Raw genomic sequence first — 27,370 nt, 5'->3', positions numbered from 1 at the left:
ATGTAAATAAATAATTTATTTTGGTATCTGCATGCTTATATGTCATTACTTTTGCCAATGTCTTTTTTCATATGCCTGTGCAGCGGTTGGTTTGAATACTAGAAGAGTCCTTATTTGAGGGTTGTTTCAGTCCCGATCATGTATGAAGTGTCTGACTGGGATCCCATGCTAGTGTATTTACCAACCTCTCTGCTTAGAATGCCATGTTTATATGTTGGGTTGTCCCAGCCCTTAAAAATACTAATTAGTATGAAAATATAACTGCAATAACAACAACAACAACAACAACAACAACTATTATATCTGTGGACCATTTCTGTCCTATCTATATAGATATTAAGAGAGTAATCCTATGGCCGCTAGACAGCGACTAGATGGCCATAGGATCTAGCGTTTTCCAGGAACCGACCTTGGTTCCCGGAAAACTGACCTCCCCGTAATTCCATGCTGCCTCCAAGGCAGCGTGGAACAGCCCCATCCTCCACGCTTGCAAGACGAGTGCAGAGTGGCTGAAAAGGGGCATGGCTGGGGGCGTTCTGGGGCAGGGAAGGCATAGCTGTATGTACGACACATCCTATGCTGGGTGTGTATGGGCTAAAACAACCCAGCAATTAACCCAGCGATTAGCTCCAGGTTCGCATGTCATGCTCAACAACCTATGAATGGGCTGATTGTAGGTTGTTAATTAAAAGTGGAAGTGGCTGGTGTGCCCACTCTCTCCTGCTCATGCATGACAACCCATGGGTTGTTATGTGCAAACCAAACAGTAGCCATAAAACAGGAAGCACCTAATGTACCTGTTATGTCTTGGGTGAGTATGAGAGTTATTCCTGGCTCTGTGAAGTGGCTGCTGTTGCTTCCTCCTGTCCCCCCACATGGCACTGATCCTGCTAATATGGTTGGGTTGATTTCACAAGTGCCAGTTGAAAGTGTTTATGGGCATGTGTGAAAGACAGAAATGCAGTTTTAAATGGACTTGAATATGATGTCTGAATTGATTAGCCATGCGAGAAGTTAGATTTACAATTGCGTTTCAACCTTTCTGCATTTTTTGGTGACAGCTATGAACAGTTGCATTCTAACCAAAGCACATTTTAAACCTACACCCACCTTCTTTCCCCTGAAAGAATTGAAACTTTGGGGAATGACATTTTCACATTTTAATCTCTCCTGTCCTGCCTCTTTGCTCACAATCGACAGGAGCAGCATGGCTCAAACATGGGGTCATTTCCTTCACTGTACCTGCTTCCTGGACTCTAGTGAAACTAACAAAGCCTGGGAAAAGCCTTGTCAGTTTCACAAATGCCCTGCAATAGTAGTAGTAGTAGTTATTGTTTTTAATTACTGGGCATATACATGCAATTTTCAAGAAAAACACACTGACATTGACAAGATCTTTCCTGGACCATTTCGGTTTCACCAGCGATCAGCCCCTTGCACTTGTGAAACTGGCTTCTCCTGGACTGTGTCAGTTTCACTAGAAGTGGGACAGTGAAAAAAATTGTAGGTGGCCAGATAATGCAGAAAGGGGGGCTGCACAATGTCAGACTCACCAACAGTCATGATGGAATATGTAGAGCCACAGAACAGTATAGGACACAATCCATGGTCTTCTACACTAACTGGACAACATGTAGTGACATTTAAAATTGATAATATATAACTTGTAAATTGTGGCACTATGCATTAACAAAATCAGTGAAAGATTAATTGAAATGCTGGAAAATGCATGAGTGATTTCAGGTGTTTGGCTGATGCACAATTGATGTCTAGTTTGCAAGAGACTGGCATGACAACATGCCAGATACACTGCAATTGCTGGAGAAAACTGACATCTGGAAGCACCCTAAGCAAAACCTGAATATAGAGGTGATCAGAGGCCAAGTTGATTTTGTGCAAAACTCTTGTCACATTTCATGTACTTTATTATACATTGATTACAACATACCTGTAAACATTGACTGGGAAGTGACAGAGGATAATGTGACAACTTCTAGATTTTATTATCACCAACAGCATGGTGATGCTATTTTGTATCACTAACAGTTAATTGCCATACATTGGGGCATAAAAAGAAATTCCCTGGCATTTGAAGGGGATGGGGCGACATCTAGACTTCCATTTTCTCCCATTGTTTGGAAGTTTTATGTAACTGTAATTGTCTAACATGAATTAAATGCAATATGATGTACTTATCCCCATGAATGCATGGAAAGAGTAGTCCGAGTCTTAGTTGTTATTAGAACAACTTTATTGTTTAAAGCCATAGGCCACCACAATAGAAATACAACAAACAACCAGATTTAACACATTCAGCAATCATTCAGCAATCAGATGTATGAATACATAACCCCTTTAAAGGCAACCCCTTAAAGCAAAGAATATATATATGTAAAAATACAATATAATAGGAACACATGTCATCCTGTGCCACTAGGTTTTTGGAAACATAGTCCATATTTTCTTAGCTGCCAAAGCAATTTTTGCTACTTGGGTAGTAATGAATACATCTTTATTATGCCAAAATTGGTTAAATTAAGACATCTTGGGTGAGTTTCACTTATGCCATATTGTTCCATGCTGGAAAAGTAGTCTTAAGGAAGCAAATAAGTACACACTGCTATTTGTGGAAAAATAGAGGGTTTTTTCCAATTGCTCGTCAGCACTGGCAGTCATCACAAGGGATGGGACACAGTTTCCTGTGTTATACGGACTGGATGTACAGAGTGGCACTTGTCTTCCTAGCCCAGTGGGTGGGGAAGGGTTGCCTAACATCAGTTTCCTCATCTCCTAAACACATGATCAGCACTGTCAGCTGGCAGCTCCCTGAACACCTGTTTGGCAGGAGGAGCTCAATACTTATTACTAATTTGTAGGTTAGTGCCTACCAGTAGGTCATAGAAGTTTTGGGAATAGGGTTTCATGCTACCAGAAATGGATGCCATGAACAAAGCAGCATAATATATTAATTGAAAATGACTACTTGTTAGACAGATGTTTTTAAAAAGTGAATTCTATTGGACCCATTCATAAAAAACACAGAAGGACTGCACAGCACTAGCACTTAATGTACAGATACATCTTTAGGACGTAGCTTGCTTAAGTTCTGTTCAGTTAATTATGTCACATTTATTTATTTATTCATTCATTCATTCATTCATTCATTCCTATACTGCCCAATAGCTGAAGCTCTCTGGGCAGTTCACAAACATTAAAACTACAGAGTGCAACATAAAATAATATAAAATATAAAAGCTTGAAACCACAATATAACAATACAACCAGAATAAAACCTAGCATAATCAACAACAATCAGTTTAAAGCTGAAGTGAAATACATGGAGATTTCCAGGCCAGACATCAGCTCCTTGTAAATCTGCCCATGTTTAATCTGGGTATTGATTGAAACAAGAACATTGTTGTTTGCAATATAATTTGATTATATGCATTACAATGTGGAACTATTTTAATGTGTAATTTATCTCTAAATAATTTAATTTAAATTAGAAAATGTTACATAGTATACGTATGCTTAAGCTATGATCCAGCAAATGTTAAAGCAGTTTCAGGACTGCTTGTTCTCAATGGGAGAGAATTAAGCGTGCACTTAATTTAAATCAATGGGATGTTAAAATGCTTAACTTTTCACATATTGTGCTCTGACTTCATTGTGATTATAATTGTGGCATCAGCTACTGTTCAAGCAGGTGCTGCTAGGAAAACACTTTAAAAGTATATTGCTCTTTTTCAGTTTCAGAGAATCATTACATTAAAACACATTTACATGCAGCATTTGTTCCACTATGTTCCTGCCCCCCATTGCTTAACAACTGTGTCTTCTATAAAACCGTGGGATCGCTAGCACTGGTGCACCCAAGTGTTAGGTAAATTTGCATTGAGGGGCATCTTTTTTAAAATATTATCTTTATAAGGATGTTTAAATGTGACCTTTTTGTGTCTCAACTCAGGTTGGGGAGGCTTTAAAAGAAAAGAACTGGGTGCAAGGATGAAATTTACTGTGGGTACTTCTCTTCGCAATTGGTTATTTAAGGGATTTGATATGCTCATGCAGGTCAGCCTTCGATGATCTGGGTCCACATGGCTGACATAGAGACTGTAGGACCAGTGTGGATGGTGCAATGAGCACAGCCAGCATCCTGATCTAAGAATATGCTGGATTAGAGAAAGGGCATCAGTCTAGCATTCTCTCCCCAACAGTGATCAGGCAGAAGTCCCCTGAAAAATTCACTGGGAAGATGTGATGGAAAATAGCCAGTCCTGTTGTTTGTTCCCACTGCCTAGGAATCAAAGTTATACTACTTCTTCTGAATATGGAACTTCCATTTTAATTGCTCTAGCCAATAGCTATTGATGTACATATCTACTCCCCATAAGCTTGTTTAAGCCTTTTAAAATGCCATCTACAGTAAAGATGTCATCACAACATCCTGAGGCAACAAACGGCATAATTTAAGAACTCATCAGATTCAAACTAGGAACCTGGAAGCTCATAGTCTGTCTTTATCCCCAGACCATTTCTATGATGTTAGTTGTTGTTCAGTTGTTCAGTCGTGTCCGACGCTTCGTGACCCCATGGACCATAACACGCCAGGCCTTCCTGTCCTCTGCTCTCTCCTGGAGCATGCTCAAGTTCATTTCTATTATGTTAGCACAGGATTAATCTGGAATAAATGGTATTTGGCTTTTCCCATAAGTGCTTCCAAAATGTCTGATAAATGCATGGGAAGCAGGTGCTCAGACACTGCGTGTTCACAAATTCCCATTCTGTGTAGCACAGTTTTTCCTCCTAATCAGTGCCAAACTATCTAAACTCTTTGTTGCTGGGTGACAGTGCAGAACCAGGAAACTCTTCTATACAACCAAATTGGCTTCGATTTACCCTCCATGTGGTCATTCCGACCCCAATATTGTACTCTTTGTAATTCATAGTCACACACAAAACATACGGAAAGTTTCAATAAGTTGTGTTAGAAAGAGTGCCCATATCTTGGTGAGCAAGCCTGATCCTTACCCCCAGAAAAGTTTAGTTTTGTTACAGGCATGAACCATCCAACCTGTTTGATGCTGCCTGTTCCAAAAGGGATCCCCCAACATAACTGCCATGAGTCATAATGTCATAAAGAAACTGAGAATATAGACCACCTATGTACAGTGTGTATATTATGTGGACACGTAAAGAAGCATTCTTGTTGACTGCTCTGTGGCTAAGGAATGTGGAGTAGTATGAATCAAATATTGGTCATTGGAGCAGGGACAGCTGCCTAATTGTCCATCTACCTCAGTATTGCCTACTATGATTGACAACAGCTCTCAAGCCCCTTTCCCATCACCTGCTGTCCAACCCTTTTAATTGCAGATGCCCTGGATTGAACCTGGGACCTTCAGCCTGCAAGCATGATGTGCTCCGCCACTGAGCTATATACTTGTTCTCACTCAAACCTTTGAGGTAGCATCTGTCGGGGCCCTAGCCAGCCTCTTTCAGTCTACTCCAGTAGCCAACTCCAGACACAGACAAAGGATTCTTTTCAAGGCTTTATTCCTTTTACAACTAAATAACTCTATCACCAGCGACTACACTATGAACAGCAGAGTAACCTATGCCCCGGGTTGGAAACAGTTGGTCCCCGTTTGAACGAGAATCACTTGCAGACCCTGAACTTATGGGCTAGGGAGAGTCCCTCCCCTTTTCCCTTGGATCCTCTGGACACGACCGTTGCTTGCGCACCAAACGGGCGCTATGCCTTCTTTCCGCACCCTCCATAGCTCGTCGCTCTTTGCAACTGCGTCGAGCATCCAGCCAGCCCTCCTCCCACGCTCTTTCACTCCCAGGACTGCTATCTATCCATGGGATGCCAGCAGGAGGAATCTCTGCCAGCTGCAGGGCCTGGGAGGGATGAGCATGCTCCTCTCCGGCTGTTCCTCCTCAGAATCAGAACTGCTCTGAGGTTCTATGGGCTCAGTGTCCACCCTGACAGCATCTCTCAGGGCCACTTCACATATTATGTGGTGGCACACATGTTTACTACCATATGTGAGGCCTTCAAGGAGCTGTGGTGTGTGTGTGTACGTGTTTGAATTCTGCACAAAATAGTAATACGTATTTATTTCATGTGTGCATTATGGCAGGGATGGGGAACGTGCACCCCTCCAGATGTTGTTGGACTGCAACTCCAATCATCCCGCAGTGTCGGCTATGCTAGCTGGGGTTATGGGAGTTGCAGTCCAACAGCATCTGGAAGGCCACATGTTCTCCATCTCCATTATGGGCATGATCCAGCCCACCATGGGTACAGTTCCCACATGCAGAGTGTTCATAAAAAGAATCCCAGAGTGGCAAGTACAAACATCTAAAAACTGTATTAACAATTTAAAGACAGTCCAATAAGGTCCCAGGTTCAGCCCCTGGCATCTGCAGTTAAAGACCTTCACTGTAGTTGCCACCTGAGTAATGTCAAAAAACAAGGACACCCAGAGAAGGGCCACTAATGCTGAACTTAGCGCATGGACAATTATATGTGCACAAAGAAAGTCCCTCAAGTAGCCAGGTACTAAGAGGACCAGTGCTTTGAATTGCTTTTGGGGCTAGGCCAGCAACCAGTGAAGGCTGTTCCAAAAATCATATGATCCCTCCGGCCAGCCCACTTTAGCAGCCTAGCCAATGGAGGCTGGTGGCTCTGATTTGGATGGGTCTGTGCATCCATTCTGGGTTTCAGTCAAAACCAGCCAGAACTCTAAAGGAGATATCCAAGGTGCTGAAGCCTATCCCCCAAATAGGTTCAGCACCTTGGACAGCTCTTTTATAGGCCTGGCTGGTTCTGACTGAAACCCAGAATGGATTAGCAGCCCCACCGAAATCAGAGCCTCCACTGAGCCCAGCATCTGTATTCTGAAATGACTGAAGTTTCTCAGCAGTCTTCCAAGGTGGCCCTACATAAACACAAGGCAGTAATCAAGTCTGGGGGTGACTAGGGTATAGGTAATGATGGTCAGGTTATCTCTGTACAGGAGCCGGGGGGCCACAGCTAGCGCATCTCCCATAACAAGAGGAAGTCACTGCATGCCATGGAGAACATTTTGGCTGCCAGTGACAAATCTTGAATCAGTCAGCACTTCCAAGCTGCAGACCTAATCTTTTAGGGCAGGGGTGGACAATATGCAGCCCATGGGCTCCCCGGGCCATTTTTGCAGCCCCCAGTGCCCCCAGCCTGCTGCTGCCCTGCCCCAGAATTTACTGCCAAAATTCAGCAGCACAGCACAGTGGCAAAAAATGCTGATTTTCCTTTTAAAAATTCAGGCAAAATCATGCTCCTTGAAGCCTCCTAGGAGCATGATTTGGCTTGGAAACAAAGCACATGCTCAACTGTGCAACTGCTGCCTTTTTTGCTGTTCTGCTCCTGAATTACAGTGGCAAATTTGGCAGTGCTGCAATGGTGGCAGTGGAAGGCATGGGTGCAGCCCCTGATGGGGTCTGAGGAGGGCAATGTTGCCCCTGACCCCCAAAAGTTCCCCCACCCTGCTTTAGTGGCAGTGTAACCTCATCCAGAACAGGTGAATCACCACCTCCATAGTCAGAAAAACCCTTCACAAACAGCACCTTGGTCTTGTTGGGACTGAATTTCAGTTCCATTTGCATAGGGTCACTAGAGCCCAGTTTTCCCTCCCTTATCTACAGGTGCAGACAGGTGTGCAGGCAGTCAGCATAATGGGCTATGAATGGGAGGCCTGGGTGCATTTCTCCTATCCCCATACAGATCTCCACCTCACCTTGATACAAGTTACTTCTTGAGCTGGTCTTTGACTATAATAAAGTTCTATTCTATTCTATTCTATTCTACGTTACTTGTGCTCCGGAGCATAAGAAATGCGCATCACACTGAGGGGAAGACTGGATAGGGAAACAGGAGGCATGCTAGTGAGGCATGGACAGGAGGCATGCTAGATAGAACGTATCTGCCTTAAAGCAGCTTTCCCCAACCTGGGAGCCTCCAGATATGCTGGCTGGGGGATTATGGGAGTTGTAGTCCAAAACATTGGAAGGTGTCAAGGTGGGAAAGGCTGCCTTAGGGCACAATCCTATGCATGTGCAATGTGCCCATGCACATTGGTAAGTAGATGAGAGTTAGAAAAACAGAGTTGTATCGAGCTTGTAGGAATTCTCTGCACATGGATTATATTTTGCCCTGCATGTGTGTGTGTTTTTAATATGTACCCTCAATATTTTTTTTTAATGTACATGCTAAAACATAATGTATGATGAGGACCTTTGATAAGAAGTGTCTTGCTTGGTCAGACCAACTGTCTATCTAATCTAGCCTTCTGATTTCCCATGATGAACAATGTTCAATAAAAGCCAAAGAAGCTGTCAGCAGAGGCTGTGCATGACCATGTGATTTCCTGTGCAGATCTTCTGGGCGCTCTCTTTTGTGACCCCGATCATCAGGGAGGCATGCGTGTCTATTATGATGGATTAATTATTTACACAGTTGGAATTGAGACTATGACAATAAAGCACATAAACTTTCCAGAAGACGTTAGAACGTAACGTAATCGGCCTTAAAGCAGCTTTCCCCAACCTGGGAGCCTCCAGATGTGCTGGCTGGGGAATTATGGGAGTTGTAGTCCAAAACATTGGAAAGTGCCAAGTCGGGAAAGGCTGCCTTAGGGCACAATCCTATGCATGTTTAGACAGAAAAAAGTCTTACAACTCCCAGCATTCCCCAGCCAGCTATGTTTCTGTCTAAACATGCATAGGACTGCATGTGCCCCAAGAGTGAAGTGAGCCCCAACATGGATTCTTCCCTGCAGGCAGGGGGAACCCTTTCCAGTTCAGTTTTTCTGTACCTTTGTTGAGGGGGTCAGAGGAGGAGGATTACCTACTCGCCTCCAAATCAGACAGTGCACGAGTGGCTGCAAGGGCTATGCAGCCAAGTTGCTGTTTGATAATCCATGCTAAAGACTAGTGCCAGCTCCAGATTTTGGGGGACCCCTTTGACAAGATCCTCTCAGTGGGCCCCCTTCCCTCAGTGAGTTTCATCTTTTCACCTCCACTGCCGCCAGCTGCTCCTGCTCCTTGCCCTCTCTCTCATCACTGCTGTCATTTGCTTTCTTAACACGCAGAGAGCCAGTCAGCAAGTAGGCAACTTCTTGCTCCTCGTCCTCATCGCTCCCATTGTCTGGGCCAGAGCGAGAGGCACATGAAGAAGCAGTTTGCAATGGAGGAGCAGCTCCAGGGGGCTCTTGTTAGTGGGCCCCTGCTGGGCCGTGGACCCTCAGGAGGTGCCCAGCCATGCTTGCCTTTGATGCCGGACCTGCTGAGGATATGGGGGTGTGGGAAGAGGAGCTTAATTGTGCATTGGATTTCATCCCCATGTTTGGGACCATATCTGATTACAAGTGGGACCTGCACAAAATGTTACAGACTGTAGGGTGTTGCTGTGCAGGATTCCAGCCACTGCATCCATTACGCCCCCACCCCAGTTTTCTGCCCTTCCCAAACCAGTCAGTAGTCCGTGGCCACTGAGCATGCTCAGTTCTCATCAGGCTGTTTCTGCCCTTCCCCCCACCCTTTAGATTTTTTCCTTGATTTTTTTTGTATCCCTGAAAACCTTGGGGTTCCCCCTAGCCTGCTGATCCCTCCCACTTGTGTGTGGGTGGTGCCATTTTGTCTACATAAGCAAAGGCACTGGACGTCAGAAACAGGAGTGACTTCACAGGAGAGGCTATATTTTGGGTTCTGCACACTGATGGACCAGAAGACAGTGCAAATCAACAGAAAGGCAGCTTCTGTGGAGTGGTATTTTTATGATCTGCCCACCTGCCTGCTACCTCTGCTTCTTTGCCATCTGATCTTGCAGACATCCAAAGCCGGTCCTTTAAGGCTTGTCGAGAATCTTGTCTCTCCTTACTGAAACAGCATCCCTGCAGCTGCCGCCAGCGTGTTTCTTCATTCTGCTCCATATTTGCAGTATCATAAGTGCATAGGACAGTGAGGACAGGGCTTGCAGAAAGGACCATGAGCAGCAGGTGCACTGGTCAGGTAGCGAACTCCAGGGAGTGGAGTTGCCAGCTTCACTACCTAAGGCTGCCTTAAGACTGCCAAGAGTTAATGGGAAATATATGTAATATGAGCCCTCAATAGTGGTACCTGAACTAGAAAACCTCCTAAAAGCTCTGGCCAAGCAGAAAAACAGCGATCTCATTGGAAAAGGTGCAGGTGTAACACAAGCGTCTCTTGTTTGGCATGTTCAGACTCTGAGTTTGTGCCTGTTCAGCATCTCCCTCACACATACTCCTCGGTTGCTTTTCTCTGCTTTCTGAATGAAGATCCAGATTCCTTCTTAAAATCGGCTCGCCTCCAGCGCCTGCCTTCCTCTTCATCAGAAATGGGCAGTCAGGATGTCTCACCCCTTCGGGAGACCAGCAAGGACCCATTCTCGGGGGACTGCAGCTGTCGCCAGGACGGTCTGACTGTGATCATCACCGCCTGCCTAACATTCGCTACAGGAGTCACGGTGGCCTTAATAATGCAGATCTACTTTGGAGACCCCCAGGTAAGAAGAGTTATTTGATACTTTTCTCCTGACAGGGAAGACTGTACAAGAAGTGGAAGGACCCGCCTTTCACATGGAATAATATCTTCACATTTTCCGTGTGGCAGTTAATCGTATGCTCCACGAGCAGTCGTGTAATGGGAAGTGTAAGGTTGTGAACTGCCTGACTTATCCTACTTATCCTGGTTTCAAACAAGGTTTGCATAATTACCTGCTTTTCATAGTTACTATAGCTACCAGCAGTGTTCAGTGCTGTGAACTTACCTTGAACAGGGAGTGTCTGAATGGCCTATTTGTCAAGGAGGTCAGCTGCACATCAGAGTCTCACTGCTGGCCCCGCAATACTATGTGCCACTGTGAGTGTGTAATTGCAACCTGGCACATCCTACCCAAGTATTGATGGGGTTTTCTTGCAATGTATTGTTCCTGCTCATGGAGAGGCAGCATCAAGTGCCCTTGTCTCCAGTAGTCAAACTGAAGCCCATGATGAAGACATTTTCACAGAAGACACCAAAAACCTATCTTTTTTTATTCCATCCTTACTCCAAGGAGCTCAAGATGACATAGATGCCACTGATTTTATCCTCCGAACTATTCTGAGAATTGGTGACTGGTCCAAGGACACGCACTGAGCTGCCCTTGGACCAGTCACTATAGGGTAGCCACTTGTGAATCACCAAAAAAGAGGACAAAAGAGGGTACCAATTTGCATAAAATGTGCATGTGACGATTTATATGGATAGAAGCAAATTTAGAAATAATAACAACTATAATTTAATTAGAAATAGAATGCATCTCACTTTAGTGTGGAAGACTGTGCCTGCTCAGCCTGCCATTCTCCAGGTGCTGCTGGTGGACAAGCTCAAAGCCCAGGCCTTCCTTCTGATGATTCATTATCTTTAAATGGGACTTGGCCTGGACAGCCCTTCAAACAGAAGACGCCTTCGAAATAGAGGACTCTCCTCTGGCAGCCCTTCAAATAGAGGAATGGCCTCTGTAAAAGAGGACACATGGGCACCCTTGAGCAAGGGCTTGAACTTCCATAGGGTTTGAACTGCCTTACACTGGATCAGATGACTTGTCTACCAAGCCCTGTGATTGGCAGCAGCTCTCCAGAGTTTCAGGTGGAAATCTTTCACATCACCTGATGGATCAGGGGTGGGCAACCTACGGCCCTCAGCCTAGTTTCATGTGGCTGGCAGCCTGATTTCAATTGCCCTCTGCATGGAATCAGTTCAGACCTCTGGCAGGAGCCACCTGCCCCTTCCTTGGCAGCTTGCTGGATGGGAAGGAAGAGGGACAGAGAGAGAGAAAAGCGGTGCCCACCCACTTTTGGCTCTGGCCTTGCCCACAGCTGGCTTTGGCCCCACCCATCTCCAACAGGTGGCCCCCAACAAGCAACCCGTGAGGGAATGTGACCCTTGACAATATAAACGTTTCCTACCCTGTATTAGATCCTGTGCAGCAATTATTGTGCCCCCCCCCCCACATGCCCATAAACCTTAGTGCCTGAAGAGGCACGAAATGTTCCATGGTGGAGCCTCAAGTCACTGCTTATGGATAAGATCAAGGCTCAGAGGTGCTGGCACCTTCTGAATATCAGGTCACCAGCACCAGAAGCAATGGTTTCACAATGTGGTTTCTCGCAGATATTCCATCAGGGGGCCGTAGTCACCGATGCTGCCCGCTGCACTGCCCTGGGGATCGAGGTCCTCAACAAGCAAGGCTCCTCAGTGGATGCAGCCATCACCTCAGCCTTATGCTCAGGAATTATTAACCCTCACACAGCTGGCATTGGCGGGTAAGTGCCTACCACGATCTCCTTTGCTTATAATTTGCCTTCTTGTTATGCTACACTGGGAAGCCCACAAAAACAAACCCAAACACTCATCCGAAAATGGAGTTCTGTTTCCATTTTCAGGTGAATACCTATGGCCAATATGGAAGCAATTTTTGCCAATATCCCATGGCGATATTGCAAGTCTCACAAGGAACGTATTCTTCTGAAAAAGTCTAAAATGATGTTAGAGTCCTAACGTTTGTGGATGGCAAATCCAGATGTTGATGCCTGCCCCTTGTTTGGCAGCCTGGAGGTTGAATGCATGTTGAAACCTTTCACAAGACCAAGTTTTTGTTTGTTTGTTTTGGTGGTGGTGGTGGTGGTGGTGGTGGTGGTGATCTTGCTTCAGTGTATTGTGGAGGAAAGAGGTTTTATTTTTATTTATCTTATTTATTACATTTATATCCCACCTTTTTTTCCTCCTGCAAGGAACCTAAGGTGGCTTACATGATCCTCCTCCTCTCCATTTTATCCTCACAACAACCCTATGAGATAGGTTAAGCTGAGAATATTGACTGGTCTATGGTCACACAGTGAGCTTCATGGCTGAGTGGGGACCAGAACCTGGATCTCCCTAGTCGCAGTCCAGTACTCTAACCACTACACCACACTGGCTGTCCCACACTGGTTGTGAAAATCTACCCTAGATCTCTAGAAGCAGCAACTGCTGAATTGCATAACTGAATCTGTAATTATAAGCTAATGATATGGCTCCTTGTAAACTGTTCAACTGAGTGGTAATTAATGCAAGCTTTCAGAGTTTGTTCCCACTACCCCCTCTTGATGAGGAAACGTGGAACACCATGCTCACAGCTGCCTATATTGTCCTCTGGAGTAAGATTCCTTCTTCCAGTGACCAATACAGACCATCTCAGGTGCTGATTCCTCCTGCTGTTTGCTTCCACTGTGGATGAAAGTGGGTGCTAGGAGTGACCTCTGTGTTGACTGCTGAAAGGAAACAATATGGTTCTTTCTTTGAGCCTGCTCCTGTATATTCCTTCATGAAAAGAATGTGCGAGTCAGCTCATTGTTCTAACAGATCTGGTATCATAAGAGATCCTAGGACAAAGGCTTGCTCGGTATGCTGACTTTAAATTAGGGCCACTTGGAACAATGGCCTGGAATTCTGAGGTATGGAATAACTTCCACCAGAAAATGGCTATCTACAATTCCTAAAAAGGTAAAGGTGTTCCCAAGCAGTCGTGTCCAACTCTAGGGTGCGGTGCTCATCCCCGTTTCTAAGCCGAAGAGCCAGCGCTGTCCGAAGATGCTTCCGTGGTCATGTGGCCGGCATGACTGAACACCGAGGTGCACGGAACGCTGTTACCTTTCCCGCCAAGGCGGTACTTATTTATCTACTTGCAATTTCTTGCTTTCGAACTGCTAGGTTGGCAGAAGCTGGGACTGAAGACGGGAGCTCACTCCGTCACATAGCACTCGGGTCTCGAACTGCTGACCTGCCGACTTTCCAGTCTGCAGTTCAGCGTCTTAACCACTAAGCCACCACGGCCCTTTCCTAGCAGTGTATAAATCAGAGACAGTTATCTTTGAATCTAAAGGTGGCTTCAGATGTCACCTGGGAATGCTCAAAGGAGGGATATGTGGGTGTCTCATCCATCTTCTTTAAAGTGCTTCTATGTGATGCACTAAAGGGAAGACCCAGATGGCATCTCCCTCTATTTCTAGTTCAGTGCTGTAGCACAAAAGTAGTGGCATAGGAAATGTCCAGGCAAAAAGCAGGCTGGGCTGAGAAACATCCCACTTGTTTGAATGTCAAGGATGGGAAGTGTTGAAGAGGTACAGCCAGTCCCCACCTCTAAGGTGGTCCCTTATATTTCACCAACAAAGAGGGCATGGCTTTGCAGAAAATGTGCATATGCTAATTTCTAGGCATATATGCAAATGTAGAAATATTTACTATAACTTACATGGAAATACAATACATCTCACCAAAGTGACTAACCCAGCCTTCCCCAACCTGGTGCCCTCCAGATGTTTTCATTTTTAAATCCCATCAGCCCCAGCCCACATGGCCAATGGTCTGGAATGCTGGGAGTTGTAATCCAAAACATCTGAAGGATATCAGATTGGTGAAGGCTGCTGTAACCAGCTGACCTGTGTACCTGCTCAATCTGCTGCCCAGGTGCTAAGTGTTTGATGGGTAACTTCTAGGGCCCTGCTTTCCCTTCTTATGGTTCTTTATATTTAAGCCAAAGTTGGACTGGACAGCTGTTCACATAGAGGATACCTTTAAACAGAGGACTGTTCCTCTAAAGTAGGACACATGGCCATCCTACCCCAGAGTTAGAGCTGGCTGGACATATCCTAAGGGAAAGTGGGCAGCATCCAACTTTCCAACCGATCTCCATGTCTGTTGGGAAACTTTAGGGACTGATTTGGCAACAGAACTCTTACCAGCGCACATGGCAATATCATTCTAATGATGCCTCCATAGGCCAAAGTAAATGTTTGAATCTTCTTCTCTTTGCCCCCCAAGAGGAATTTAAAACACCACCATGCATTTTCATCCAAAAGACAAGCAGGTGTCCTGGAATATGATATGGTTTGCTCACGCAGCCCTGGCTTTTATTTACGCTGGTGGAGTCTCTGCATTCTAAAGGCCAGACTCAAACACCAGTTTTGCCAACCTTTGTCTCCTCTAAATCTGGCCCATTGCCCAGAGCAGTTGCCTCCCTTCAGCCAACAGAATATTTGTTTTAAATAGGCATTACGCAAGAGAGATTTCAAGCTTTATGCTTTAGGTGGCTGCAGCACTAGGAAGTTCTAGGGCATGTTACATAAATAGTGTCACCAGATAATGGCCCATCAGATGGGATTTGAGAAAACTTTTGTTGAAACTGGAAACTCTTGTTTGGTACCCACACTACTTAATCAAGATTCATGCTCAGGATTAAAAAAAAAAACAAAAAACACACAGGTAAGACTAGTTGAAATTGCCTTTAAGTACAGACTGATCTATTAGCACAGAGTTGCTCTGTTTTAAATGAGGATTAAAGTATCAGGTGAACACCAATGGTTTAAATAGAGAAGTACATATTAGGTTTCGAAGAGGCAGAGGAACTAGAGATCAAATCGCCAACATTCGCTGCATCATGGAGAAAGCAAGAGAATTCCAGAAAAACGTCTATTTCTGCTTCATTGACTACGCTAAAGCCTTTGATTGTGTGGATCACAACAAACTGTGGCAAATTCTGAAAGTGATGGGAGTACCAGACCACCTTACCTGTCTCCTGAGAAACCTGTACGAGGGTCAAGAAGCAACAGTAAGAACCAGACATGGAACAACCGATTGGTTCAAAATTGGGAAAGGAGTACGACAAGGCTGCATATTGTCACCCTGCTTATTTAACTTATATGCAGAGTACATCATGAGAAATGCCGGGTTGGATGAATCAGAGGTCGGAATTAAGATTGCCGGGAGAATTATCAACAACCTCCAATATGCAGACGATACCACCCTAATGGCAGAAAGCGAAGAGGATCTCAAGAGCCTCTTGTTGAGGGTGAAAGAGGAGAGTGCAAAAGCTGGTTTGAAACTCAACATTAAAAAAACTAAGATCATGTCATCTGGCCCTATCACTTCCTGGCATATAGAAGGGGAAGAAATGGAAGCAGTGACAGATTTTACTTTCTTGGGCTCCAAGATCACTGCAGACGGTGACTGTAGCCATGAAATTAAAAGACGCTTGCTCCTTGGGAGGAAAGCTATGGCAAACCTAGACAGCATAGTAAGAAGCAGAGACATCACCTTGCCGACAAAGGTCCGTCTAATCAAAGCTATGGTTTTCCCAGTAGTAACGTATGGCTGTGAGAGCTGGATTATAAGGAAGGCTGAGCGTCGAAGAATTGATGCTTTCGAACTGTGGTGCTGGAGAAGACTCTTACGAGTCCCCTGGACTGCAAGGAGGTCAAATCAGTCCATCCTAAAGGAAATCAACCCTGACTGCTCATTGGAAGGACAGATAATGAAGCTGAAGCTCCAATATTTTGGCCACCTAATGCGAAGAGAAAACTCCCTGGAAAAGACCCTGATGCTGGGAAAGACTGAAGGCAAAAGGAGAAGGGGACGGCAGAGGATGAGATGGCTAGATAGCATCACGGATGCAATGAATATGAACTTGAGCACGCTCCGGGAGAGAGCGCAGGACAGGAAGGCCTGGCGTGCTATGGTCCATGGGGTCACGAAGAGTCGGACACGACTGAACGACTGAACAACAACAACAACATATTAGGCCTGTTTCCTGGTTACCTTGACGAAAGTCTGACCTGTATAAAAACCTCCAAAGGGGTAACAGTATTAGTTGGTTAAAGCAAACTCAGCATAGAGCAACCTTCCCAACCTGACACCCTCCAGATGGGTTGGACTACAAGTCCCATCATCCCCAGTGAACATGGCCAACTGGTGCCCATTATGTTCATCTGACCTAGTGAAATGGGAGACAACTTTTCAGAAGAGGAATGGAAATTGTTGGCCCAGAGGTTGAACCCTAGAACAGCGGTGGGCAACTTGTGGCCCTCCAGATATTTTGGCCAACAACTCTCATCAGCCCTCACCATTGGCTGTGTTGGCTAGGTCTGCTGGGGGTTGAAGGGCAAAAATCTGGAGGGCCACAAGTTGACCACCCCTGCTCTAGAGACATTTTATCTGGACTCTAGTGATCCTACTAAACTATCTAACCTGGAGTGGCCCTGCCAAATCTCACAAGAGCTGGACAGGGCTGTTGCCTTCAAGTCCTGCTTGTGGACTTCTCAGAGGCATCTGGTTGGCCACTGTGAGAAGCAAGATGCTGGCCAAGATGCACCTCCAGTATCAGAGGCAGTATGCCTATGTACACCAGTTGCTGGGGAACATGGGCAGGAGGGTGCTGTTGCACTCGTGTCCTGCTTGTGGGTTCCCAGTCGACAGCTGGTTGGCCACTGTGTGAACAGAATGCTGGACTAGATGGACCCTAGATGGTCTAATCCAGCAGGGCTCTTCTTATGTTATGTGATGTGATGTTCACCTTAGGTCTGAACCAGGAGAACGTTTCTTATATTCTTAATCAGCACGTAGTAAAAAGAAAAAATAGTAATAATTTTCAGGACAGAAAAAAGGAAGAACAGTGCATAGCTAACTATGGAATGTGTTACTACAAAATAAAGAGTTATCTATATAGACTCTATCTTTGGAAGACAATCTTACTCGGTCATGAGTGATCATGATGATGATGGTGACTACAAGATGGAGTGATGGCTGCCGATTTTGATGGCTTTAAAAGGGGATTAGACAAATTTATGGAGGATAAAACTATCAGTGGCTACCAGTCATGATGGCCATATTTTACCTCCAGTATCACAGCAGTGTGCTTCTGTATGCCAGTTGCTGGGGAACACAGTGCTGTTGCACTGGTGACCTGCTTGTGGGCTTCCCATAGGCATCTGTCTGGCTACCTTGTGAACAGAATGCTGAACTAGATAGGCCTTTGGTCTGGTCTAGCATGGCTCTTCTTATGTTCTTAATTGCCCACAAGTTTGCTTTTAAGGAAAAGAAGCAATGAATCTCTGTGCATTGCGCTTTCATTTGCATTCTGGAAAGACAATAGACCAGGGCTGATTGCCTCTTGCCTTGACAGGACCTTTCAGGATGCACATTTTGTGCCTCAGCATTCCAGTCTAGAACTCCTATTATCTGAGCACATATATGCTTCTTACCAGTATATAGCTCTTCTTGCTAGGTGATGCCAACTTGGTTATAGTGCTGGACCATTCCTGAGAGGGTTAAATAATTCAGGCTCCCAGACTTGTTTGCAAATAATATTTCATTTATTTGTATTTATTAAAAGATTTATATCCCACCCTTCTGGTGCAAAAGCACTATTCAGGGCATCTTACACAATTTAATAATTACAATTTTGCAAAACCACATAGCAATCAGCCCAGGAGACCAGGCCGGCAGTTAAAACCAAAACATAAAAACTAGCTAACACATACAACAGCAGATTACTGGAATAAAATGGTCTTCTGCAACTGGTGAAAAACAGCAAGGGAGCTGGGTGCAGTCACTGAGAAGGCCCTCTCTCTCATCCCGCTCAAATGTGCTTCCACCCTAGATGGGACACACTGAAGGGCCTCTCCTGCTGACCTTAGGGAGCAAGCAGGATGATATGGAAGAAGGTGATTCCTAAGAGGGTAATCCTATGGTCCCTGGACGAGCGTCCCAGGGGCCATAGGACAGGTTGGAAAACCCCTCTGAGGTCTGAAACAGCGCTCTGACCTCAGAAGGGGGAGTTGGAGTTCCGACCCCAGACCCCTCCCCCTCTCAGCTGGCATGGAGAGAAGCATGACGGTTGCCTCTCTGGGGCTGGAAAAATGACCTCAGAGGAGGAGGAAAGGGGACATTCCTGTGGGTGAGGAGGGAAGGAGACTAGAGAGGCCAGGATATGATTTATCCTGAGCCTCCTCCAGCCAACTTCCCTCCCCCTCCAAAGTGCCCTCACCCAAGATGGAGGACAGAGAGGTGAAGATCACCTCTGCCACTCCTCCCACCCTGCTGACTTCAGCCTGGCAGGACATAGGAAACTCGGAAGCCTCTGAGTTCAGGGGCTTCTGAGTGGCAAAGGTGCACCCCTATCAATTGCGCCCTTGCCGGTGCCCTAGGCATAAGCTATTTAGGATTTTAAAGGTAATTACCAATACTTTTAATTGGGCACAGAAGCAGAACTGTGCAGCTGTTGCAGGATTGCTGTAACATGAACCCATGGGCAAGCACTGAACAACATCCTTGCAGGTGCATTCTGGACCAACTGAAGCTTCTGAAGCTTCTTTAAAGGTAGCCCCATGTAGAGCACATTGCAAATAATCCAGCCTGAATGCAACTAAGGGCACAATCCTATGCATGTTTAGACAGAGAAAAGGCCTACAACTTCTGTCTAAACATGCATAGGATTGCGCCCTAAGGCATGTAACTAAGAAGAAAAGAGTAGCTTCCTGAAGATACAGAAGTTAGCGCCCTTTATTCTAAAGTAGGGATGACTGTTTAAAATAAGGGCAGTCTTGCAACCCTGCCTGTGGGATATACAGTGCCCTCAAGCTGTGGAGTGTTTGCCTAGAAATGAGTTTCCCTGACCCAGAAGCTCTGTCCTCTAACTACTGAAGTATAGAGGCCAATTCTGGTGACTCATTGATAAGGGAAGTGCACTCCACATTCACAGAAAAAAAGACCTTTCATCTGATTCCAGGCAGCCCCTAGTATGCAATGGGACCTTCAGATTTCAAGATCCAAAATCAGCAAGCTCCTTCTAAACTTAACATCAGGGAGCTCAGTCACTTTCTGGGCCTATCGCTGAGACAGAGTAGGCGGCATGATTGAGGCATACACAAAATAATAGTTTACTCAAGATGACACATGGCTGGTCACAAACCAGGCATTTTGTTTGGGGCCTAGAGATGAGTATATGCAGGATTGATTTATGCCTTGGTTATACGAGTGACAACACAAATATTTACTGGTAGAGGGAGGGGACCAGACTGTTCCTAAGGGCAAAGTTCTTTGATTACAGTTTTATGGTGGAGTCACACCTGCTTTTGTCAAGGATTTGCTGACAATTACAAAGCCTTGAAAGCCAAAGCACTGATTCTCACCATCAGGCATGTAGAAAGCAGTGGTGTAGTGGTAAATTTTGAAATGCAGGAGCTTATAGTGGCAGTCCCCATAGTCACGCCCCCAAGGAGAGTCCAAAAACTCAGGCAGCTGTGTTGATCCAGATCAGAACCAGTCTAGTAGTTTACATTTCCACCAGCAGCAGGTCTTTTGCAAAGCTAATGGGTCTTAACTGCCCATTCAAGACCAAGACAGCCCAAAATATTTTGCATTACAACAGGGAACAGTATATTGTTGCTGGGAAACTCATTTCCCCTCAGCTACTGTGCAGATTGCAGCTAAGCTCAGAAGGGAAATTTGAGGGGGTTGGGTGGCAGTGACATCAGGCTCCCTGCGAATAAAAAAATGCCAGGGCTGCATCCCTGCGAGCCCTGGCTCCACTACACCACCGGTAGAAAGGGAGGAGGTGGAGAGAGCACATCTCCTGCCCAAATCAGAATGCTGGGTGCTGCCCCTTTTCAAACAGGCTGATGCCAGGCTGGGTCAGGGAAGCCTGTTACATGCATTACCTCTGGACTGTGAGAGAGAGACACTAGCTTTCCCAGTCCTGAGGAAAAGGAAAGGATGCTGGATTAGGGCTCCTTGCTAGGGTGGCCACTTCTGCATCGCCCAAAAAGAGGAAATGCATCATTTTTAAAAAGGGACAAAAGAGGACATCGATTTGCATGCAATTTGCATATGCTAATTGATAGCTGTATATGCAAGTATTGAAATAATACGTATAATTTAAATAGAAATACAGTGCACCTCACCCTAGTGAGGAAGACTGACCAGGTGACCTGTGTGCCTGCTGCTCAGGTGCTGCGACCTGCGGATGGTGATGTCAAGGGCCCTGCTCCCTCTTCTTTGGGCTCCTGAACTTTAAACCAGACTTGGACTGGACAGCCCTTCAAATAGAGGATGCTGTCAAATAGAGGACTCTCCTCTGACAGCCCTTCAAATAAAGGACTGTCCTCTGTAAAGTAGGATTCCTGGCCACCCTACGAGTCTTTGCTTGAAGTTCAGTTCATGGGACCCTCTCTTCTTCCTACTATGGTTGCTGCTTTTTTCTTTTTCTTTTTAATGGACAGAGGCTCTGTGATTTTAATGGCTGCATAACGGGGTGAGGGTAGGGACAACAAACAGCTGAAGTTTTTCTCAGTATGATGAGACAGTTCTGGGGAAAGCAGGGCGGACCCAAAACATTTTGGTACCTGAAACACCTCTTTACTTCCCTGGCAGTACAAATAAAACAACAAATTAAATAAGTAACAATTTGCTGCTCATGACCCAAAGCAGCTGCCTGAGGTGGCTGCCTCACTTTGTCTAATGGTAGGGCTGGCCTTGGGGAAAAGGCAACAATCTTAATTTCTTTCTGTCATGTTGTACCTATAAAAGGCACAGTCCCTAAACATATCATGGCAGTTCTCCAGCCTGCTTGTGCCTGAGGGCTTCTATTGCTTTTATCCTCTGCCTGGCTTGTACTCCTCTTCCTGCTCATGGCAAACGGGGCATCTGAATGGTTCAGCATGAGTATAAATCACTGTGGGTTGGACCCAGACTTATGACTGGTGGAGATCCACCAACCCCTGGGGGAAGGGGAGAGGTGGGTTTTGCCAAGCCCTCCTTCCCCCTAGAGCCCCCTGAAAATCTGCTCCAGCGGAGGGGGAGGGGGATCCTCTGGAGCAGCATGAGACACAGTGTAAGGGATCACAAGGGGAAGGGGGATCCGAGAAAATTATTTCCCCCCCCACTCCAGTGGGGAGCCTCAATCAGTCTGTGAATGGTAGGAGCCTTTTCATTCATGGAACACTCAGTCTAGATCCAACCCAAACATTTTTGTGCAACTGCAAACCTTCCTTATCATTTCAGTTGCTCTTTTTGGTGGAGCTGGAAAAAGTGCAGAAAAGGGGGCTGAAATGATGGAGGGGCTGGAGCAACTCCCCTATGAGGAAAGATTACAACAGCTGGGGTTGTTTAGCTTGGAAAGAAGGCAAGTAAGGGGAGACATGATGGAGGTGTACAAAATATGCATGGTATGGAAAATGTGGATAGGGAGACTTTTTTCTCCCTCTCTCATAATACTAGAACCCTGTGGGGTCATCCCATGAAGCTGATTGGTGGGAGATTCAGGACAGATAAAAGCTGGTACTTGTTCACACAGTGCATAGTCAAACTATGGAATTCACTACCACAAGACGTAGTGATGGCCACCAATTTGGATGGCTTTAAAAGGGAGTTAGACAAATTCCTAAAGAAAAAGGCTATCAATGGCTACCAGTCCTGATGGCTATATGCTACGTCCAGTATTAGAGGCAGTATGCTTACATGCACCAGTTGTTGGGGAACATGAATGGGAAGGTGCTGTTGCACTCATGTCCTGCTTGTGGATTTCCTGTGGGCAGCTGGTCGGCCAATGTGTGAACAGAATGCTGGACTAGATGGACTCTTGGTCAGATCCAGCATGGCTCTTGTTCTTATGTTCTTATTTTCCTTATGTAAATTGAGTAGTAAAGCTCCTTCTTGATCTCAGTCTTCCACTCCCATTGTTGATTTAGGGTGCAATCCTATGTATGTTTAGACAGCAAAAAGCCCTACAATTCCCAACATACACCAGCCAGCCATGCTGGGACTTTTTTTTTTTGTCTAAACTTGTATAGGATTGCACCCTTAGTGACTACCTATCTGTGTAATAATTCCTTGCATTGTCTTGTATCTACTACCAATCACAAATTATTAGCTAACCAATGAATTAATGTTAATTTAAAAAAAAATGATCTTGATCTAGAAAGAATTACACTGCTCCATGAGGCACAGGAAAAATGTGGAGGAAACAGTAAAAGAATATATCATGTTTATTACATTCCTAGACTAATCATTTCAGTTCACTCACATTTGTCCTTGGATCTTTAGTGTGAAGGAACAGGCCTAGGATTAGGGTGGACACTTAGTACATATTGCCAAAAAAGTGGAACTGATTTGTGTGAAATGTTCATATGCTAACCTATGTGCACAGAAGTACTTTGAGAAAGAATTAGAATAATTTAAATAGAAACACAAGACGTCTCACCCTAGTGAGGAAGAGTGTGACCAGGTGACCCATGTGCCTGTTGCTTAGTCTGCTGTCCAGATGCTAACTGTTGATGTACAATTTCAAGGCCCCTTCCGGTGGTTCATTGTCTTTAAACTGGACTTGAACTGGACAGCACTTCAAATAGAAGATGCCTTCAAACAGAGGACTGTCCACTGTAAAGTAGGATGCATGGGGCCACCCTGTCTCGCCATGTCCTCTCCCCTCCCCAGTTCAGATTGTTAGAACCCAGGACACCACCACATATGTTCCAGACTCACCTATGAGCATGGAAGTTCCAAGAACCAGGAACCCCAGAACACGCTCACCTAATTCTTACTGGACTGTGCAGCTTCAGACTGCAGGTGGGGGAATCACATGGTTAAATGCTATACTTGAATTTCTGTAAGAACATTCCTGCACATACAAAACAGCATATTAGGGGGAAAGCTAGTGTGTAACCTTTCTTCCTGACATCTTGTTTTCTGTGGGCATTGCTTTTTTTGCTTTTTTTTAAGGAGGAAAATTCAATCATGCGACCCCTATCAGCTGCCTGAATGATACAGGTTTATCAGGCCTTTATCAGAACGATGTTATCTATTTTCCAAGATATTTTACCAATGAAGGAAAAGAAGTCAGTATCCTTATACATTTTTCCTCAGCGTTTTCTTTTATAAATTGGAAACTGAGTCTGGGCCAGTGGAGGCGGGATTTGTCTCAGGTGAAGAAATAAGCCAGAATTTGACAGAATTTGACCCATCAACCTCAATGGGATATTCCTCTTAGAGAACCCACCTGGAGATGGGAAGAGGGCAATGCTGTCTCCAGGTTTTAGGGGACCCTTGGGGAAGACACCCTCAGTGGCCCCCCTCCCTCAGTGAGTCTACATTCTCACATCCATTGTCACCAGCTGCTATTGTTTCTCATCCTCTTTCTCATCCTTGCTACCACTTACTGCTTGTCAGGCAGAAAGCCAGGGAAGACGTAGCTAGTGGCATCTACTGCTCCTCCTTTCTACCAGTGTTGTCTGGGCTAGAGTGAGAGGCAGGTTGCAATGGTGAAGAGGAGGAGCAATTCTAGGGGGCTCTTGCCAGTGGGTCCCTGCTGGGGTGTGGGCCCTCAGCAGCTGCCCAACCATGCCTATCCTTGACATTGGCCTGGAGGTGTGGGGAGTCTAGGAAATGAAGCCCAAACTGGTCAGTACACTGCTGGGACAACCTTTAGGGTGCTGTAGCTGAGGTTGTGCTCCAGCACAAGGAACCTATCCCTTCTACCTTGCTCAGTCTGCTGTCCAGATGCTAACTGTTGATGTACAATTTCAAGGCCCCTTCCAGTGGTTCATTGTCTTTAAACTGGACTTGAACTGGACAGCACTTCAAATAGAAGATGCCTTCAACTATGTGCTGAAGGGGTAGAAGGGATAGGTTCCTTGTGCCGGAGCATAACCTCAGGAGACGTCACCTCGTAGCTGGCGAGGCATTCTCAATGTCTGTTTCACTCTCGTGTGGCTCTGTTGTTGCAGAGGAGGAGTAATGCTGGTTCATGACATCAGGAAGAATGAGAGCCGGGTGATTGATTTCCGAGAGACAGCCCCCTTCAGCATCCAAGAAGAGGGCCTTAGGAAGGCATGGGATGCAAAGGTGTGAGAGAGCCTTTACTGTTTAGGGGGCAGGGTGGTAGCTGGTTGGGAAATGTCTCCATTCACAACTGTCTCTGTTCACAAAGCTGTGAACAAAGGCTCCGATGGGGATTCCTGCGGACATTTCTGGTATCTTCAACTCCCTTTTCCTTCTCTAGAGCCCATTAGGGCTTAGCCCCATTTAAAAACCTGCATCTCCTGTGCACATGACCCCTCTTGCTTTCCATGTGGGGATATTAAACATGTATTTATTCAAAAGAAGGGGTGTTGAAGCTCTTTCAGCCCAAATTCCATTTTGGAGAAGTTCTCAGGGGCTGCATTCCAGCGGTGGACAGGGCCACAGGCAAAAGGGGGTGGGGCCCCAAACACCCACATATTGTAGCTTAAAGCTCTTACTGCCAGTAACTAAGCCTTAGGAGGGGCATTTCAACCTTTTAGAATGGGGAAAAATGTGCAAAAGCCACAAAACCACAAAACAATAGGCAGCTGGGGGAAAGGGAGTGGGCTCAAGGGGTGTGGCCATCTGGGCTACCTTGTGTGTTGCCCTGGCTGTGGGCGTCGACCTCTTAATTTAGAGGTGGCAAGATAGTGATAAATCAGATTCAAAGGTTTACTTACAAAGAGACTTTATTGGGTAACTTCATCAGACAGCTTCTCTGAACTCAGAGCCATCAGGTACAATGGGTTTTATATAATACATGTTAGCAATAAGGCAGAATAACAGCAGCAAGCACCCCTAGCATTCATTCCCTGCTTTGACTAACAGCACTAGGTTCTCAGCACAGCCACCTGTATCTCAGCATAAACACATAGCCCAGGCATGGCCTGATAAGGCCTTCTAGCATTCATTTGTGGAATGCGCTGGGGCTGTTATCGGCTTTTTGACTCATCTGCACATGCTCAGAGGCTTACTAACAAGGGAATTGCACTGATAATGAACTTAAGCAAGCAATATGGATCTCTAGGCCCCTCTAAATTACTTGGCTATGCTCCTGGGGCCAATACACCTTGGAGGGCTGGATTAGAGCCTCAGAGGGGCCTGAGGTTCAACACCCCTGATTTAAAACTTAGGGCCGATCTACATTGCTCCCGCCATCACAATGAATTCGGTGTCCTGTTGGGTTAAACACTCTCGCATTAAAACGTGACTATCCACACTCACCCATTTTCCCCATTGTGGTGCTTCATCGAATGCGTGAGCTCAGTTCACACTTGAGCTCTGTGCTGTTTTCCTGCTCTTAAAGACGGAGGCTGTCATTGGAGGATCAGAAACTCTTCCTGTTTCTGCTGATTCCACGCCCACCGCTCTCACTGCTCTCGACGGCCCCATGTCGTCTTCCAGCTACTGATCACATAGCTTCCTCAGCAGTCAGTGTTTTCTTAGCAACAAGCAAAGGGCTGGATGTGCGTGTGCTTGTCTGATCTCAGAAGCTAAGTAGGGTTGGCCCCAGTCAGTAGTTGGATGGGTGACTGCCTGGGAATCAGGCTTCCTGCACTGAGCAGGGGGGTGTTCTATCCCTTCAAATGAGACTAAGTTTTACCCCCTTCTATCTCCCGCTTCGGCTTTTTTTTTTAATTAAGGCGTTATCTTTGAAGAATCGTGGCTTCTCCACGATGTTTTTTTTTTCTAATTCAGGCATGATCTTCAAAGAGCTTCAAATCTTTTTGAATCTTCGAAGATCATGCCTGAATTAGAAAGAAAAAAAAAACATTGCAGAGAAGCCACGATTCTTCGAAGATAATGCCTTAATTAAAAAAAAAAAAAAACAGCCGAAGCAGGGGGTAGAAGGGGGTAAAACTTAGTCTCATTTGAAGGGATAGAACAACCCCCTACTCAGTGCAGGAAGCCTGATTCCCAGGCAGTCATCCAACTACTGACCAGAGCCAACCCTGCTTAGCTTCTGAGATCAGACAAGTGCGCACACATCCAGCCCTTTGCTTGTTGGTGAGGAAACATTGAGTGCTGAGGAAGCTATGCGATCAGGAGCCGGAAGACAACATGGGCCATCGAGAGCTGTGTTTGGACAGGAGGGAAATACAAACACCGCTGTATATGGGCAGGCAGGGGAGGGGACTACGACCAGATATGGTAGCGAAGGCGGAAAATCAGAGCACATTAAGGGGAAATACTGGGATATCAGGGTTTTGAAAGCGGGAGCACGGAAGCAGGAAATTCCGGTTCCAATTCGAGGCGGGTACTGCATAGTGTGAAAGACGGGGCGGTGAAACCTCATTGGAAGTGAAAAACCTGGAAGTGTAGATCGGCCCTTATACTCTGCTTAACTAGTGCAGTTGACACTCTTGTGGAGCTCTTTACACTTTCCTTGTGTCCTTCATTTTTCATCCAGCCAGGTCTTCTCGTTGGTGTTCCAGGCATGATCAAAGGACTTCATGAAGCCCATCAGTCTTATGGGAGGTAGAACACTTCCTATGCTCATGCACTCCATTTTTCAATTCCATTTGGAAGACTGAAGCATGCATGTAATAACAATGTGCTATGTACATCTGCTCTTTCATCCAGGTTAATTGTTGTAGAGACTGTAAGGGTTCATTATTGTAGGCCCAGCACCTCTGCAGACATGCCCTAAGACAATATGGAACTGATTCTGAGT

At 45.6% G+C, this 27,370-nt stretch overlaps 1 protein-coding gene across 1 annotated transcript in view; it reads left to right on the top strand.

Annotated features, from left to right (window-relative positions):
- GGT7 (gamma-glutamyltransferase 7) overlaps positions 1 to 27,370 on the top strand; it is a 51,829-nt gene that overhangs the window by 4,919 nt on the left and 19,540 nt on the right. Inside the window, exons 2-5 of the mRNA XM_084848366.1 lie at positions 10,344 to 10,570; positions 12,220 to 12,371; positions 24,642 to 24,759; positions 27,107 to 27,174. Of these exons, the coding sequence (XP_084704492.1) occupies positions 10,344 to 10,570; positions 12,220 to 12,371; positions 24,642 to 24,759; positions 27,107 to 27,174 (565 nt within the window). The remainder of the gene's footprint in view (positions 1 to 10,343; positions 10,571 to 12,219; positions 12,372 to 24,641; positions 24,760 to 27,106; positions 27,175 to 27,370) is intronic.

This window comes from Heloderma suspectum, chromosome 4 (genome assembly GCF_057233095.1).
Source record: "Heloderma suspectum isolate Gila_16-S chromosome 4, 16-S_ref, whole genome shotgun sequence".
NCBI lineage: Eukaryota > Metazoa > Chordata > Lepidosauria > Squamata > Helodermatidae > Heloderma > Heloderma suspectum.
The sequence above is the reverse complement of the archived record's forward strand: the minus strand, read 5'-3'. Positions and strand labels throughout refer to the sequence as shown.